General features: G+C 45.2%; 1 protein-coding gene and 1 long non-coding RNA gene across 2 annotated transcripts in view; both read left to right on the top strand.

The window, feature by feature from the left end:
• The first annotated feature begins 3,634 nt into the window (after positions 1 to 3,634).
• Positions 3,635 to 12,719, top strand: LOC133271515 (uncharacterized). Its single transcript, XR_009744171.1, has 2 exons — positions 3,635 to 9,808; positions 12,625 to 12,719. It is a non-coding gene; the product is annotated as an uncharacterized LOC133271515 (long non-coding RNA).
• Positions 12,720 to 14,675: 1,956 nt separating this feature from the next.
• FGF9 (fibroblast growth factor 9) overlaps positions 14,676 to 17,613 on the top strand; it is a 29,076-nt gene continuing 26,138 nt past the window's right edge. Inside the window, exon 1 of the mRNA XM_061457688.1 lies at positions 14,676 to 16,252. Within this exon, the coding sequence (XP_061313672.1) occupies positions 15,976 to 16,252 (277 nt within the window). The 5' untranslated portion in view covers positions 14,676 to 15,975. The remainder of the gene's footprint in view (positions 16,253 to 17,613) is intronic.

Genomic DNA, 17,613 nt, shown 5'->3' with positions numbered 1-17,613 from the left:
TCTTTTACATGTTGTGCAAGATGAAATGGGGACTAGAATTTTAGCCCAAAGCTTCAGTTGAGGGGAAGGAGTGTCCCCTTTTTAGATTTTTCCGTGACTGCAGTTCTACCTACAAATCTCTAAATTGCTGCTAGAGAAGTAACTGCTGTTGATTATCTGAATATGGAAGCACTTGCCTCTGTGCATTGCATACCAGATGCTGGGTGAGGTTTGTGCTTGAAAGGTTCTGAATCAAGGTTTTCATGTCAGAAGGAGCTCAATAAAAGGCCAAAACCAATGAACAAAAAAAAAACCCCAACAAAAAAAATCCCCAAACCAACAAAAAGCAATCTTTTCCTGGTGCCGACATTAGTCTGCTCTCAGTCTTGGTCCCCCAGCCCTCTTAACCAAGTCTGTAGCACAGATCATATTTTATTTACAGATGTATATTAAGGCAGCCTTTTATTTTGGGATCACATTACTTGCATTTGTACTGTAGAGATTTTTAATTCTGAAAGCTGCTGCCAGCTTTTGTGTACACACTTTAAGCAGAGTTTTTGTTTTTCCCAAGTACTTGTACTGACTTTCAGATATTTAATATCTGAAGTTGTGGTTCTCTTTGATTCATCAGCTGTTAAAGCATGTTGGCTATACTAAAACTGGCAAAGGGGTTAAACAAGAACAAAAAAGCAGTATTCCAGAGAACCAGGATATCAGAAAATATTCCTTTCTTGAAGGTACGTTACCACCTAGCAAATACTGAGAATAATGGTCACACAAATAGAAAAAAAGGAAATTCAAAAGGCCTGTGAAATTTTGCTTGATTTTGAAAAGCTTAATTGAAGAAAGCGCTTGAGATTTGAGCATTCCTACCAAGCTCTTTGTGCAAAGGGGATTGTCTCTGTATGGATGTGGCACATCATCGGCAGGACAGAATAAGTCAACTGTTCAGCTGGCTCTGCTGTAGCTCTAACCCTCCACAGCTGAGAATGTTCACATCAGGAAGGGGAGTAGAAGGATGATAAATTAACTCCTTCTGACATTTCAGAAGATGTGTATGCTGCAATGCAGAGCCCTTGGTGCTGAAAGTAGCTTAGACAAAGAGGTTATGGCACAGGGGCCATAGCTGGCATGAAGATAACAGGGTTTTGCTCTAGAATGACATGTTCTTTTAGTCTCTGTTTTACACACATAATTCTTTGAGGAATCTCATCTTTTGAGGATGATGAATTTGGTAAGAAAAATGGAAGAGGATCAGATTGTTACACAAGAAGAACTAAATGAGCTTTCACTAGAAGGCTACGAACAACATGAAATAATGTAATACCCAGTGCAAAGTTACTCGCATTATTGTTAAGGGCAAAATGCTAGAATTTCTGCTGTAAATACTGAGTGATTAAGAGCTTGAAAACTCCATTCATGAATGAGTATTTCTTGCTCCAGTCATCAGACATCTACACCAAAGCATAAGTAAGATGAAAGGAAAGGCTGTGATGTAATGTGGAGCTGATGAGATAGCTCCATACTGAGAGCAGAACTGAAGATGAAATCAAAGATGACTGAATTGCATTGACTGCACCTCCCTGAAAAGGTAAAGAAGCACAGACGGGTAGAGCCTTTCAATAATTATAAGAAATTAGACATAAAAAACAAGACCCAGAAGACAAAATGTGAAAACAGCTCACGTAACATTGCAATCTCATGGCTTATGCTGTCAGCAAAAAGAGACTGGATTAATTTCTGCAGACTCAACAGTAACTGCCATACGGCAGCAGTTAGTACTATTGAAATGCTGGATCTGATGGTAACCAACTAGGCTGTAGTGACTCGGAACAGATGTCCTCAGAAAAGCATGAGACAGCATTCTGCAATGTGAAAGAAATCCTTGCCTGTAAGTCTAAACTGATGGTTCGTTTTGTGGACTGGGACATGTATCTCTCCTGAGATAGGAATTTTAGCTTTTCCCTTGTTTTATGTCAATAGATACCCAGTCTGGTCCTTAGCGAAGCTGAAACAGTCTTCGTAAATGCATCCTAGAGGATATTAATTTTCAGCAGTTACATATGTTCTAAATACAAGCATTAGGACTAGCAGGGACTAGCCTGCATTTTTCACTATATTCAAAGAGCGTAGTGTCATGAACAGCTCCTCTTTAGCTCATTGTGGATTCCTGTTTTGTCATGATCTAGGCGTAACTGACCTTCAGCTGAGCTGTTTGTATTCCCTCTTGGAGTAAGACTGTTTAAGCTCATGCAGTTCTTTACCATTGTGCAGTTACAACTGAAGCCACTTACGTGAAGCTTACCTCAGAAAGTTTGAAGTTGCTGCCTAATATTTGTCCAGGGGACAGACGTAGGATTTGAACTTTCAGTCAGCCAAGAGTGGCTGAAGTCCTGAGGGTCAAAGAACCCACATTCAACCCCAGTGAGGAAGAATCCTGGAACACACAATAGCTGTAAACTTTATCCCCATGTTCCCCACCTAAAGTGAGGGGGAAGGAGGCAGACTGTGATCTCTGTGTTTAACAGGGGAAGGAGTAAAGACTGTGATCTCTATGCTTAAATGCTGTTCAAAAGATGCAAAAAAAAAATTGTCATTTTACAACCTTTAATCAGAAGTAGTTTATCTAAGGACTACTCTTGAAGGGAATTGCTAGTAAGGTCAGGCTGGAAGGCCAGATACAGGCAGAATTTAGTATTAAACTAATGTTCCTTCTCTTGTGTTGTATATTGCATACAGGTTTGCTGCTGTCTTGTCTGAACCAGCTTTTCTTCTCACTTTGCTTAAGAAGAATCATGTGAATAAAAAGGTACCATGAATAAAGTACCATGCTTACCAGCCTTCTTGGCAGCTCACGTCTGCTCTCCATAACCTGGCAGGGCTACCCCAGTGACTACCCAAATACTCTAAAGCAAAGATCATAACTTTATATCCTATGAAATAGGAAGCCTTTCATGATTTAGATTTGGGTGATGTCATTTTCAGAAGAGCTAAGGAGGTATGAAGTGATGTAAAGCAAGTATTTTAAATTTTCACATGTTAAAAAAAATGCCATAGATCAATGAAAGTGTCATATCCCTATGGAAAGATGAAGCCAGGAAATTAAAACAGTGGGAGCTTAAAATCAGGCACTGAAATCCTTACCCTTACTTAGGACATAAGTAAGTAAATAGTTAAAGACATTGAAGAGTCACAACAACCACATAAAACACTGCACAGAGGTGGAAAAGGACCTGGGAGTGCTGGTCAACAACCAACTGAATATGAGCCAGCAATGTGCTGATGTGGCCAAGAAGGCCAATAGCATCCTGCCTTGTATTGGCAGTAATGTGGCCAGCAGGACTAGTACAGTAATTGTCCCCCTGTACTCAGCACTGGTGAGGCTGCACCTTGAATACTGTATTCAGTTTTGGGCCCCTCACTACAAGAGAGACATTGGAGTGCTGGAGAAAGGCAACAAAGCCTGTGAAGGGCCTGGAGCACAAGTCTGCTGAGGAGTGGCTGAGGGAACTGGAGGTGTTTAGCCTGGAGAATGCTCAGGGGAGGCCTTACCACTCTCCACAACTACCTGAAAGAAGGTTGTAGTGAGGTGAGTGTGGTCTTTTCTTCCAACCAACAAACAATAGGACAAGAAGAAATGGCCTCAGGTTGCGCCAGGGGAAGTTTAGACTCGATATTAGGAAACATTTCTTCCCCAAAAGGGCTGTCAAGCATTGGAACAGTCTGCCCATGGAAGTGGGTGAGTCACCATTCCTGGAAGTATTTAAAAGATATATAGATGTGGTGCACTTAGGGACATGGTTTAGTGGTGGGCTTGGCAGTGCTGAGTTAATAGTTGGACTTGATGATCTTAAAGGTCTTTTCCAAATGAAATGATTCTATGATTCCATTAAGAGATCTAAATGGACCTAATTTTCCATATGTACTTTCTGAAGTTCACTTACTGAGCCCTCATATGAGGCATCTGTGGAGTTTTTGAATTTAATTGCCCAAAAAGAGACACCAAAGTGCAGTTCTGAGAATCTTAGCCTTTCAGTCTTAATTTAGGCTCTGGTTTGTTGTTTGGGTTTTTTTTAATACTTGGCCTTATAAAAAGCATAATTTCAAATCATTTTAGTAATGGAAGTTATTTGATTCTCTGTTCCTGAAGAGAGAGACTCCACTTATAAAACATCCTTATAAATGACCAATTCTTTTCAAGTATATTACCAGTATGCTGTTATTTTTCAAGTGTGGCATTTGTGTGTCTTAGATTTTTTTTTACCTTTCAGGAATGCTATGAAATAAGCTTCATTCTCACTGTTAATAGACAACTGTAATGCCTTAACTTTTTAATAGCTTTGGAATGCAGTACATTTGAAATATTTGATAGACTCTGCATTATATAGACTTTGCTTACACCCAAGGGAAATTGCAAATATAATAATAGCTACAAGATTCACTCTTCTTGTCTGAATACTTTACATAGATGTTTAAAATGACTAGACAAAAAATTATGAAAGCAGCATATGACTCAAAATGTAAATAAAATATGGGAACTACTGGACCAAAATCTGCATCCCAGAAAAACTTAGTGACAGTCAAGTCTCCAGAGAGGATAATTTAAAAACATTTAGTAAGGACTTAGTCCTCACACTTACACATCTGAGAGTCAAGTATTTTGAGCAGCTGGGCTGCAAACAGTCTTTCCAGAAATTCAGTGAGTGACTCTCTAAATGTTTAAGCAGTTCTCAGATATTATACTCATTTCCCTGTGCTTGGTCTACCTGGGCTTTTTTGTTAACTATCCATGATAGTGATTTCCACAGTTTTCCATCGCTATGGAAGCTGCAGCCAAGAATGGCCCACAAATTCTGAGGATTTGCAATGAAGAACTAACTGTAAGGGTTTGTTTTAGGTTTGGGGTTTTTTTACATGAGAGAAAAAATGACCCAAATGCATGCTTATCTTCTGCTCATATCAATTGCCAGAGCTCCAGCAATGGGGTAGTGTTGTGGCAGTTTACTTGAGCTGAGAATCTGCTCCGTTTTTTTCTTTGAGGAACTGGGTTTGCAGAGTTGTCACCATTACTTCACTGGAAGACACCACCGGAAAACACGTACTCTAAAGAAGGAGGCAAGCTTACAGACTCTGTATGTGAGAGCTCTACTTAGCAACCCTCAGCAGGGCAGCAGAACCAGGTCCCAGATACAGAGCTGAAACAAGCAGATAATTACAAGAATACAAGCTATGAATTCCAGAAAGTTCAAACAAATTCCTTCTGCTTGTTCATATCAAGATTTATACAAATAGCATAGCGTGAGACTTGGCAAGATAATTTTCCTTCAGTTTTGCCATGTGTTTCTTCACAAGCCTGTCCCCCATTTAAAAAAGCAGGATCGCTAATACTAGAGGTCTGTCTGATGTCTCAACATGTGCATGTGTAGTTCTGTTGGCTGCAGTGCTACTGCAGTAAGGGCAAGGTAGTCAGAGCCAGTTTGTCTGTATCTGCAGAAGTGAGTTCTCAGTGCTTGGTTGTGCTATAAAGCCAGTCCCTGAGAATCCCTGACAGTAAATGTAATTCTCCTCAAATCTAGAGCAGTGTTTAAAGCGGAGGAAGCACAGGAGCCTCCTGAACAGTTTCTTCCCCCGTTGCTTGTCAGTGATTTCACTGCAATGCCTAGAAAAAGCAAAGCAGTTCAGACATCTATTTCTGAAAAGCTAGTTGTGGATTCCCAGTGCTGATGTGTTTTTCAGACCCTCTGGTGAATTTCTAAGATCTCTTGGAATAACAGCTGCTGAGGGGGGCGGGGGTACTGGAAATCCCCACTGTGGATTTCAGGTTTACAGACTTTGATGAAATCTCTAAACAACAGGTTGGGAAAGCTGTTTTTTATCAAGAGCAGCTATGAAGGCAGAGAAGCAAACTCTTGTCAGTAAAGAGCTTTTCATCTCCTTGTCATATTTTTCTGAGAAATGAAGGGTAGGAGAGGAGTAGAGACTCTTTTCTGTTCAGCTTCTCCGTAGAGAGGTATGCCAATAAAGATACAGCCTGATACTCAGAAGTGTATTGGTGGCCCTCACAAAAGCAGTGCCTTGAGAGCCACAGAGTGGGAGGGAGAATCATGCTGAGGGCTGGGTAGTAGCTCAGAACTGCTGTTGTTTTTTTCTTCCTTTTCTTGAAAGCCTATTTTTTTCACATATTTGAAACCTAGAAGAGACTACTGTTACAATTGGTTAAATCCCTGTGTAACTTCAAACATAGTTTGCAGCTGTGCATGACAGAGATCTGGAGGAGAAAAACTCCTTATCTGAAACACCTTAGTAGTTCCTAGGTCATAGGCATTTTCAGTTCCTCACCAGCATATGGGATAATATATAAAATGCTTTTCATGCCTCAGGACAGCATGTGAACAGATTACACTGATGTCAATTTGTACAGTGCAGAACCTTCTCTCCACCTTCACCTTGCCAATGTAGTAATTCACTAAGAGTTGACAATGTTAGGACTACAGTCTGACCACTGAGGAAAGAGTGAATACCATCAAGCATAAAAAGTCTAACCAACATCATTTAATGGCTTGTGATGTCTGAGCATCAACACTCCTCCATGTTAATGTCTTAACTATCATTTGATTTTGTACTAGGGTCAAACATTTTAGTTGCACACAGCATTAGCGCAGTTAGCCAAGGGATCAAGACGAGATAAGCTTGTGATGCAGTCTCTATGGTTAAAACTGTGTTCACGAGAGCTATATAATGGTCAACACCTGGATACCTCTCTGGTACGCTACAAGATCCATTATATGAATGGTCCACTGCTTGCTGTATCTGTGGTGATGGTCACATTGCAGGTATGAATGAATTTAGCATTGATTGGTTCTACAACACATTTGACATACTGTACACAAAACGTAGGTTCCTTGATCAGTTCCTGGAGAACTGGCCTGACAGCAAATAAAAGCATGCCCCTGGGATTCTTCTGTCTGAAATAATTTTGATAACCTGCCTCATGTGAGCTGCACATAACACACTGCATAAGCCCATTCATTAAGCCCATTTTCTATCATCCTTTAGTTCAGGTTGATATTGCCTAAGTTTCCGGTAATGTTTGAAATGTGTATAATAATTATTGTCTCCTCAAGGAGAAAATAAGACTTTTGCACCTGCTGGGTGCCTGATGAGAGGCTACGTATATCGAGACTTCAGTTTGGAGAGAAGTCTGAGAGCAAAGAGTAAGGTTTACAAAATCATTAATGGAGTGTATCAAGTGAATGAGTAACTGTTGCTCACCTGTTATTCAACAGCAGAAGGATTAGGATGTTTCCAATGAAGCTAGTAGGAGATTGGTGTGAAACTGATAGAAGAAAGTTCATTTTTATACAGAGAGTAATGAACTCCCACAATTTGTTGTCATAGGAGACTGTGGAGGCAGGGTCAAAGCAGGGTTAAGCAAATTCAGGGGCACCAGGTCTATAAGCATATTAACAAAGTATGCATATGCAGGGCAGTACCTTCTAATATCCCTCTTCCAGTGGTTGTGGTTGCTGGATGGGAATGAGGGGATCAGACTGCACAAAGTGGCCAGGAACAGATGTGTTCGCTAGATGGTGTTTCCCACTGCAGCTATCATAAAGGTAGTGACATAGCTGTGTCCCAGTCTGCTATAACTGTGTTCTTATATCCTTATATTAACTGGAGAATCAAACAGGTCAGACACTCTCTCAAACCAAAAATATGGCGTGCATTTTCCATGACCTTCCACTCTGTCCAAATGTGAAGCATTCATTCTCACACTTTTGCCTGGTTCCTTTAGAAACTTATTCACAAATAACTTAAACATAAAATGGCAGTCCTCTATGGGGAATGGCTTAGTAATCTTACACTCCCTCAGCTCCCCACAGCTACTGACTTCTCCAGAGCAGCCCCTTTCCTTTCCATACAAGAGGGAAGGGTCTCTGGTCTTACTGTAAAAGCAGGAAGTTCAGAAGGAAGAAGCCGTGATTCTAGTCAGAGATGCTTTTGATTTGGTCAGTCAAAAGGAAAACATTAGTACTTACCTAAGGTAATTATTTGAAGAATACGGTTATATTATTTTCTGCCCCTGCACATCACTGAATCAGAGTGCAGTTACATACTGTTGAGTTATTGGTGGAACAGCAGCAGAATGATTAAGGAAATCAAAAGGCAAAACTATGCAAAATATGTTAGTTATCAACAAAGTAATTGGGTAGCATTTAAATGAACAAAACGGACATAGTCATGCAAAATATTACAAAGGATTATAATAACTGTAGCAGAGAGTGGAGGCTTCCAAGTGACTGCATTCCAAATGACCTGATTACATTCACTACTGGCAAACAGGACTTTCTCATCACTACCCTACTTCAGGGAACCCCAACAAGAGGGGAAGGTCACTCCAGAGGTGTCAGCGTTTCCCAAAGAATGGGAAATTATAAATGAGAGTGAGAGGAGAAAAGCTTTAGAGAGGAAGAAAACAAATTCTGAATTCTGTTAGATGGATAACAAGCTGTATGTCATAACAAGGATAACTTTTAAGCCCACTGTGGTTCAGTGGTTACACCACCAGTCAGAGCAAAAATCCAGTATATAGTACTGAAAATAATTTTTTAAATGGGGAGATCACAGAAGTATAAAATTGATTTACAAAATGGGGAAAGTGATAGATTGAAGCTGAAGACTACAGTAGAAAGACACTACAGGTTTATAATGAAATGCAAATTTCCTAAAATATACTTGTAAAGAAAGAATTTCTAGTGATGGTATAAGATGTTTCATTAGATGGAGATAATACATTTTAAATAATGTAGGAAAAGACCAAGTTTTTACTGTTTTGGATATGAGAAGATGATGGAGATAGTGAAACTGAAATATTTTCAAATGCATTAGTAAAAAAGGAGAATTTTTAGTAAACACAGACTAGACAATTTGAGAACTGGTCTTCCTATGGTGTGCCAGAGTACCCTACACAAGCATGGATGTCCTCTCTTCCCCAAGCACAGCCTCCAGCTCCATTTCTGTCCCCACTCGGCCGTGGGCTCACTGCAGAGCTGGCTTCAGGTTCCTGCGTGGGCAGTCCATGCCTGAAGCACCCTTGTCATCACCAGTAGCAGGCATGCAATATCTGCCTAGCAGCTGGGGGTGCATAGCCCATCTGTTCCTTGGCCAGCACTGCACAACAGGGACATTGTCAGCCACCATGACCAGCTGAGGGGATCACACCCATTAAAGACCAGTGGTGCCTCCGACTGCTCCATCATGGTCTTGCTTATCAGGCCTTCGTGCTGCTTGTTGGGGCCGTGGCGCAGTGTCCATCTCCGCACTGCTGGCGGACTGGTGGCGGCGGTATCCTGGAAGGGCGCTCTGCGTGTGGCACTCCATTTGCTCTGCTCCCCGCCAGGATGCCCACCACACGCAGCACGCCCAGCGCTGGCTCGGCCCCGGCCTCCTGCCCCGTCCGCCCGCTCGCCGCAGTAGGGTGGCTGGGCCGTCCCCTGTTCGGGAGCTCGGGGATCGCTCCCGCCATGCGGCGGCGGGGCCGCCCCGCTGGCTTTGCCCGCTAGAGGGCAAGAGAGCCCCGCACAAGCGCGGCGGGGCGCTGCCCCTGCCCCGCAGTGCTCGGTCCCACTCCTGCCCCGGGGTTCCGGCGGGGACCTGCCCTGGGGTGGCAGCTACAGGCGGCCTGAGCGGACCTGGGGAGCGGAGCCTCCGCGGACGTGCCTTCTGGAGGCGGCGACAGCCAGGGGCCCCGAGGCCTTCACCTGGGGTCTGGTGACCAGCATTTCCAGCAGGAGATGACCTGTATGGCTATGGTGCCCTAGATGAAGAGGTAATCACTTCCATCGGGAAAGCTAGTGAGGCCTTCGACCATTCCAGAAAGCAGGCATGAAGCCATCATGGAGCTGGCATAGTCACCTTCTCTATCGGAGCAAAGGCACACCAGAATGCTGTATCTGCTGCAGTGCATGCAGAGTGGTAAGCGAGGCACGCACCCGGCTCCTGCTGAGCTGGGCAAGCACCAGGAGGCATTTTCTCCTTGCCCCCGGGGAGGTGACACCAGCTGGTTGCTGGCATGGGAAGTAGCATCCAGCAGATGTTCTGGGTATGCCTTGGTTGGTATATGAATGTCACCTCCTCTTTCAACTGGTGGACTATCTACAAAGGAAGTCTGTCAGGCAAAGGAAGCCCCTCAGGAACACCCTGCAGCTTGCTAGCAAACCCTGCCGAGCCTGCAGTCACAAATGAGCACCAGCAGTATGGGAGCATGAAGAAAGAAACCTCTTTGATGAGACACTGTGCTTGGGCAAGAAAAGTGCACAAGGCAAGGGGTAAGCAGGGGCAGAGTTGTTCTCACAGTGAGCAGCTCTGTGAGCTGAGATACACGAATCATTTGCCACGCGGAGGCCTCTGTGGTCACCTACACACATGGCAACTCTGATCTTTTCCCCTTTTCTCCTTCCAAATGGTACTTTGGCTCTTGAGCAGGAGGGACTTGCAACATCATGGATTATCTATTCATTACTAAAATGCAGATACAAGCCATCTCAGATACAGGCATTGGAGAAATTTTAAACATTTGGCAGCTTTCACACTTACATCACCCTGTCTACCTCCAAGTGCCACCACCAAGGACCCGCATTTCAAAAGACTGTATCAACATCTGTGTCGATGCACTTCACTATCTGATCAATAATGGCATTATTAATTCTATACTTAAATTAAGATATCTTAACACATGTAATCTGATAACTTCCTCCCTAGGATGGTCAGAAAGATCTGCTAACACTTATTTAATGTAGATTCACCAGTTTCTGTATGTGGCAAAACACACTAATGCCCTAAGAAATCCAGGTCAGATACCCTGCTGTGGCTGTGTATCACGTGGTGACACTGATGATGGCATTTTCTTGGAGGTTTCCATTCAAACTGCATGTTTTACACTCCTCTGGCCTGAACATTTGGTGATGGGGGAAACAGGCCCTTTTATGTTGTCTTCTGGGATTCTTACAGGTATTTTTTTTTTTTTGTCATAAATACTGCTGATTTTTCAACAGTTTTTGAAGTGAGAAAGAAAATGCATTTCTCTAGCTCAAGTTTTCTGAACTTGTAGGCACTTCTTACATTAATCCAGTTAGTCTGAGTCACGTGGCTACAGGTTTTCACAAACATTTTATTTATTTCCAGGCAATATCGTGTTTCATAATCATGGCTTTCAGTACCTTTTCATTGCTGAGATGACATGAATTTTCCTTGGAGGATTAATTTGTGCAACTATATTAATAGTTTTGTGCTCTCAGCAGCCATTCTGGGGAAATGCTGAATCACATGTATAGTGCAGCAGGTGGGATCCATCCAGTCCTATCTAGACCTCTGTCATGTAAAAGTCTATATCTAATATAGGCTCCCTTCATACACGAGGGAGAATTAAGCATCTTCAGAGCATGAGTCACGTCATCCTAAAGTAGGTGCACAGAATAGGTCAGATGATTTGTGCCCTAAAATTGGTCCTATTTTTCTGTGTTAAAGAACAAGTAGTTTAGATCTTGATGTCTCCACTGCAACAGCCTTAAGTGAGGCAAGATGAATTAATAGTTATTGTACCCAGCTTTAAATTATGCTTCAAAGTACCCTAAAAGATCTTATTTTTAAAGAAAACTGTAAATAGCATCACTTTCTATATTATTGTCAATTTATTAAAAAGCTTTTAAAAGTTTGATGACTCAGCGTCTTAGTAAAAGTGGCAAATGCCATGTGTGTCAGGGGAAAGTCACAGCACCTGTCTTTTCAGTAATGTAAGTCTTCCAGTTCTGCATCTGTGAGGCTGGGAAATAAATGAGTTAGGCACTTTGGTGAAATCACACAGCATGGAGGAATGAAAAAAAACCAAACCCAACAACCAATATGCCCCCCAAACAATCATTTCTTATAGCAGGCTGATTTTTTTTTTTTTTAAATGACATTCAAAAATCAATATGTGAAAAGTTCCTGTAGAGCTGAACTGGTCGACACAGTACAGATGAATCAGTGTTTACAAAAAAGAAAGAAAGAAAAAAGTCATAATCTCTAAGCCTTGCCAGAGGTGTCACCCTAGTGAACCTGTGAGGAGCACGTGTGCCAGGAACTCCCCAAGAAATGCAGGCTCCTCCTGACCCAGCTCTGCTTGCAGGAGTTAAAATCCTGCATAAACTGATGAGTAAGCTCTTGGTGACTCACTGGGGCAGATGCAGCCTTTGATTCCAGGAGGGTATAAGGGAAGTGGGTGTGAACCTCGAGTGGAGGGGAGCAAGGAGTAGGGATCTTCCTGCCTCAGTGTCTTGGGGATAAAAGTGTAGGTTTTTAATGAAGCCCCAGCTATCAGTAATGCCAGACTTGTGCAACGGGTAAGTTTGACATTACACATCACACATAGATTTTATGTGAAGCAGGGTTGGAACACCACCTACTCACAGATGGGTATAATTTTGGGGATGTCCTGCATAATTCATGTGTGGCTTTGATACTTATGAGTAGTTCAGACATCAAAGCCTTAACTTAGATAACACTTTTATAACACTACAGTTCCTATAGCAAATAATCTGTGGGCTTTAAGTATCTTTAAAAAAAAAAAAAAGGCAACTGTACCAATACTTTCTTCTTCACCTTCAGGTATTTTTCATAAGGTATGTTGCTGGGGAGTACAAGATGCAAAATACTGAAGCCTGCACTAGAACGAAAAATAAAATTCCATATAATACTTTTCACTGGGACTAGAAATGTAAATTTTAAAGCACTGAAAAGGAATTGGGAGCCTTTTTCCCAGTTGTTTCTGGACCAAGAGCACACCAGATAGCAGGCCTTTCAGTCACTTTGCTATATTCCTTCCATTTTGCCAGTGGCACAAACCTTCAATTTTCAGCAATCCAAGTGCCTAACAAGCAATTTTATGTTCTTTTCCAAGTTAGCCAAATTAACGCATGGAAAAAACTCTTCCCATTAATAACCATACAGCTACTTTATTGTTCTCCTTCAAATCTCCTTAAAACTTCTTTCTGACACCAAACACTTGTCATTGGCCAGGCCTGTTGCTTTTTATTCTCAAGGCTGCTTTTCCCCTTATCCTTCCCCCATGGGTCTGTGGTATACACCTGTTGTCTTTCATCATGGGTTAAGATCATAAGCTCTTTGGGCATAGACCATCTCTCTTATTACGTTTGTCTACAGTATCCGACACAATAGGACTGTGAGCCCTGAATGGGGCCTCTGGGTACTGCCAGGATCCAGTTGATAAAGAATAATGATTTTTGACATGGTGAGTTCTGCAGTTTTTCCCAAGTCATTCTGCAGATGTTCATGCTGATATAAGCAGTGTGTGTAAGAGCAGTGTCCTTAAACCCAATATACAGGGTAAATGCTATGGAACCAGAGAACACTGGCTTTCCTCCTTTTTGTTGGAGGCTCGTCTGCTCTTACACATCAAAATGGATGGACTGACATGCAGCAACTGTTTCTTTCTGTGAGTTTGTACAGAACTACCACAATGGGACTCTGCTCTGAAGCTTCTCCATCCCATCCTTCAAAAAGCAGCAAAGACTGATGGAGTCAAATAAAGGGAGGTGGTTCATGCACTACTGACATGGACTGTGTCAGTTCTTGAAAGGTCTGTGGGGGTTCAGGATGCAGCCTTTCCCTGCTGCAGTTTCCCAACTAGACATGGAAACTAGAAGTCTCTTCCCCCCCCTCCCAAGCGTAAAGTCACAATGGCAGCTGGGGCGGGGGGGGGGGGGGGGGGGGGGGGGGGATGGGGATGCAGAAAGGCTGCACCAGTCAGACCTGAGCTGCCTTTTTTTGTTGTGGGGAAAGCGAGGAGAGCTGCCCCCTGTGCCTCGTGCCCACTGAGCAGGAGGACATGCAGAGAGTCAATTATTTTTAATCAACCCCTTGCAAAATTTTCCTCCCGAGCTCTCTCTCCACCAGTGACCTTCCTGGGCCCCACCACCTCAGTGATGCACATCATCATTCACACCATACAATCTCTCCCTCCAGCCCCCAAGATACTATGTTTCTTCTCCTTTTCTCCTTGCCTCGCTCACTCTCCTCACCCCACAAAAAAGCCTATCTTTGGGTTTTGCGCTTAACTCAAGGGGCTGCCAGAGCCGTCCTCTCCTTCACACAAGCCTCTGCATCGTGCCGGGTCCTTGAGCAACCTTCTGCAAAGGCAGGAAACCCTTCTGTCCCTTTGCTAATTAATGCAGCTATATCAAAGCAGCAAAACCTCCGTAACACGAATCCTCAGCATCTCAAGAAAAATCCTCTCTCCCCTCCTCCCGCCGCCGGGTCTCTCTTGGCGGTAACTCCTTTTTTTAGAGGGGGTGGAGGGACAACACGTACTTGGCACAGGCACCCCCGCCTCCCCCCCACCCCGCGACACCTCCCGCCCGCCTCTCCCCTCCACTGCGCTCTTATAGCCCTGGGCCGAGCCGGGAGCCGCGGTTCGCCCCCGGAGCGCCCCGGGCGGCGGCGGAGGCGGCGGGGTCCTAGCGCGACCCGCTGCCGCGGCGGCACCTCCAGCATTACACCCCGGGCCGCGCAGGGGCAGAGCGGCAGGGCTGCGGCGGGCCGGAGTGGAGAAGGGGAAAACCGCGGCGTGGCCGATAACCCTCCTCTGCCCCAGCTCCCAAACTTCACCCGCCCCCCAGGTTTGCCTGCCCGGAGCCGAGTTTCAACCCCGTCTGAGACAGCGGCAGCCGTTTACCTGAGCCGCGGGCCGGAGCCGCGCTGCGGGGCGGCCGCGCCTCCGCCTCCCCTGCGGCGGGGCAGAGCGGGGCGGCGGGGCCGGGCTCCGCTGGTTGGGCGCTGCCCGCCTCGCTCCCCCCGCCAATGTCAAGGGCGACTCGGGCTATGCGGGCATCTCCCGAGGAGCCCGCTTCCCGCAGCGGGCGGGCTCGGTATATTTAGCATCGCGCCGCTTTTTTCCTCCCCCAAAGTTTCGCCCACTTATTTATTTATTTGCTTGCGTGCGCCGCGCTGCCGCAGAGCAGCAAGAGCCGCTCCACGCCGTGCCTGGCGCTGGAAGCGGCTCTGTATTGCAGCAGGTAGGGCTGAGCGCTAGGACCTCGGAGAATCCTTCCAGCAGCAATCAGGACTACCTTAAACCCAGCCCAATGCCTCTTCCTGCGCCAGTCTGCGTGCTGGATGGAGATCCACAGTCAAGAGCTGCAGCTCAGTGCTGGAGTACAACATTTCAGAGGGAGCCCTGCAGAAGCAACACCTGTTCCGAGCCAGCCAAGAAAGACACAAGCACTTGTATGTTGCTGCTTTGCTTGTGGATCGTCAATAATTCTAAACCAGTGGACATCTGCTGAGCCTCCTGAGAATTCTGGATAATAGATTTGGACGTCAAAAGTTGTTTTTTTTTCCTTTTTCTTTTTTCCTTTTTTTTTTTTTTTTGGATTTATCTCAGCCAACAACGTGAGATTTCCCCCCTCCCCCTTTGCAGGATTCATGCTGATGTATGCAGTCTGTTATAGAGTAAAAACAGCGCATGCCTTTCTGGAGTCAGAATCCATAAATCCTGACGTAGCCTGTGCATCTTAAAAAAAAAAAAAAATCCCTATAACGCCTAGGTATTTAAGTTGCTATGGTCATTCTTATCTTAAACCAAATGGAGAAACTACGGATTTTTTTTTTTATTACACTTGGATGGGCTGAAGACCGTATTGCTTGCTAAGAGCTGGGGATATATGCATTTATATAGATATACACATCTATATGTTTATAAATATGTCAGTGTGTGAGTATAAAGTGGTGGTTTCTTAGACTAACTGGTTTGACCTTGAACCTGTACCAGTCAAAAGAGAATATTACTTTTATTTATGCGTTTAATGGATTGAAGAAAGAACATTTTCTCTGTAACTGCGCTAGGGAGGGGAGAGGAGTGGAATATACCTAATCTTATATCTCCTGGGTTTGGCACCATCATTATTGTTTATTCTTATTCTCTAAAAGCAGAATCTTCTGATGGCTCCCTTAGGTGAAGTTGGGAACTATTTCGGTGTGCAGGACGCAGTACCCTTTGGGAATGTGCCCGTTTTGCCGGTGGATAGCCCGGTTTTGTTAAGTGACCACCTGGGTCAGTCTGAGGCAGGTGGGCTGCCCAGGGGCCCTGCGGTCACGGACTTGGATCATTTAAAGGGGATCCTCAGGCGGAGGCAGCTATACTGCAGGACTGGATTTCATTTAGAAATCTTCCCCAATGGTACTATCCAGGGAACCAGGCAAGACCACAGCAGATTTGGTAGGTATTATCCTTAACCCTTTAGTGGCCATGTGATGAAATACGGGGGCAGAACTCCGGGCGGGGGGACGGCGGGGGGATGGCGAGGGTTGCGGGAACGTGTGGGGGATGCTGCTGGCTGAGCCGCGGAGGGGAACACGATGTGTCCGGGGTTGCGGGTGGACAACAGCTGCGGCGCGGGAGCCCCCGCCGGAGTCTCCAGGCTGGGGTAGCGATGCTGTGTAGCTCCAAGTTCTGCTTCAGAGCAGGCTCGTACCGGGAGGCGCTGGTGGCGGCGGTGGCATTTTTGCTCGGGACGTTTCTGCTGGATGATTTGATTTCGCGAGTTTAAAGGGGGTTTAATCATTAACCACTACAATTTAAAATTCACCGAGTTTCCTGAAGGGAGTGGCTGTCGTCCTGTACGCAAATTAACGAGGGCTTTTCTTTCGTTTTCTCTGCCGATTACCTGCCCTAGTAACTGCTCGAAATGCAAACCAAGCCTAGTTCGCTTCTCGGCGCGGCTTCACCGGCAGCGTCCGCCGACCTGCACCCCACGGCCGGTGCCCGGCGCCCCGGGAAGGAGGGAGCGCAGGTGGGGTTCGTACTCACCCAAAACCCGCCGGGTAGCCTGCGCTAAACGCGGCCTTTCCCGAGCTGTGTGGCGTGTCCAGCTGGCAGGGAGTTCGCAAGAGTGCTCCCTGGATCTCATTTCCAGGGGACGCTATTTGTGACTCAGCAGCCAGAGCTGGAGAGGTCGTGGCTCCGGCCGCTCTCCAGGGCCTGTGACCGCTCACCCAGGAACCCCAAACCCGAGGCAAGGGGGCCTGGAGTTTCTGCTGCCAGGGACCCTCTTTAAGGCCCTGCAGACGGAATGCACGAAAGTAACTAAACCAGCCTGAATAAGCTGATTCTTTGGGTTACTGTTGAGGGTTTTTTTTTTTTTAAGGAGGGGTGAGGAAAACATGCCAGGTTAGCTCGCCACGCTCCCAGCTGTTGGAAGGAGTTAACTTGTGAGAGAACGAACCTGACAGTACTTAGATTCGGTCGTAAAAACAAAGTCCTGTGGTGATTTTTTTTTTTCTGTCTTCGTATTTTAATGCCAGATGTTGGAACGATATCTAAGCTGTATTTTATTGCTTTGTGAAGCTGTTTAGATAACGCCGGTATGGTAGGAGACGGATCTCCAAAGGGCGCAGACGGGAAGGGACGGGGCGTGGAGGCAGAGGGCTGAGGCTCGCATGGGCGCAGGTTTATACTCCATCCGCCGCCGGCCGCTGCTCGCGGATACCCTCACACTGCTCCCAGGCTCTGTCTCATTCCCACGCCGTCCGCCCAGCGTTTCATGCGGAGTTTGGGGGGGCGTCGAGGCTGTCCCGGGG

Source organism: Pezoporus flaviventris, unplaced genomic scaffold (assembly GCF_033815535.1).
Source record: "Pezoporus flaviventris isolate CSIRO_AGI_PZ_B2104156 unplaced genomic scaffold, CSIRO_AGI_Pfla_v1 ptg000025l, whole genome shotgun sequence".
NCBI classification, from domain to species: Eukaryota; Metazoa; Chordata; class Aves; order Psittaciformes; family Psittacidae; genus Pezoporus; species Pezoporus flaviventris.
Note: the sequence above shows the minus strand (reverse complement) of the source record. Positions and strands in the feature narration are given on the sequence as shown.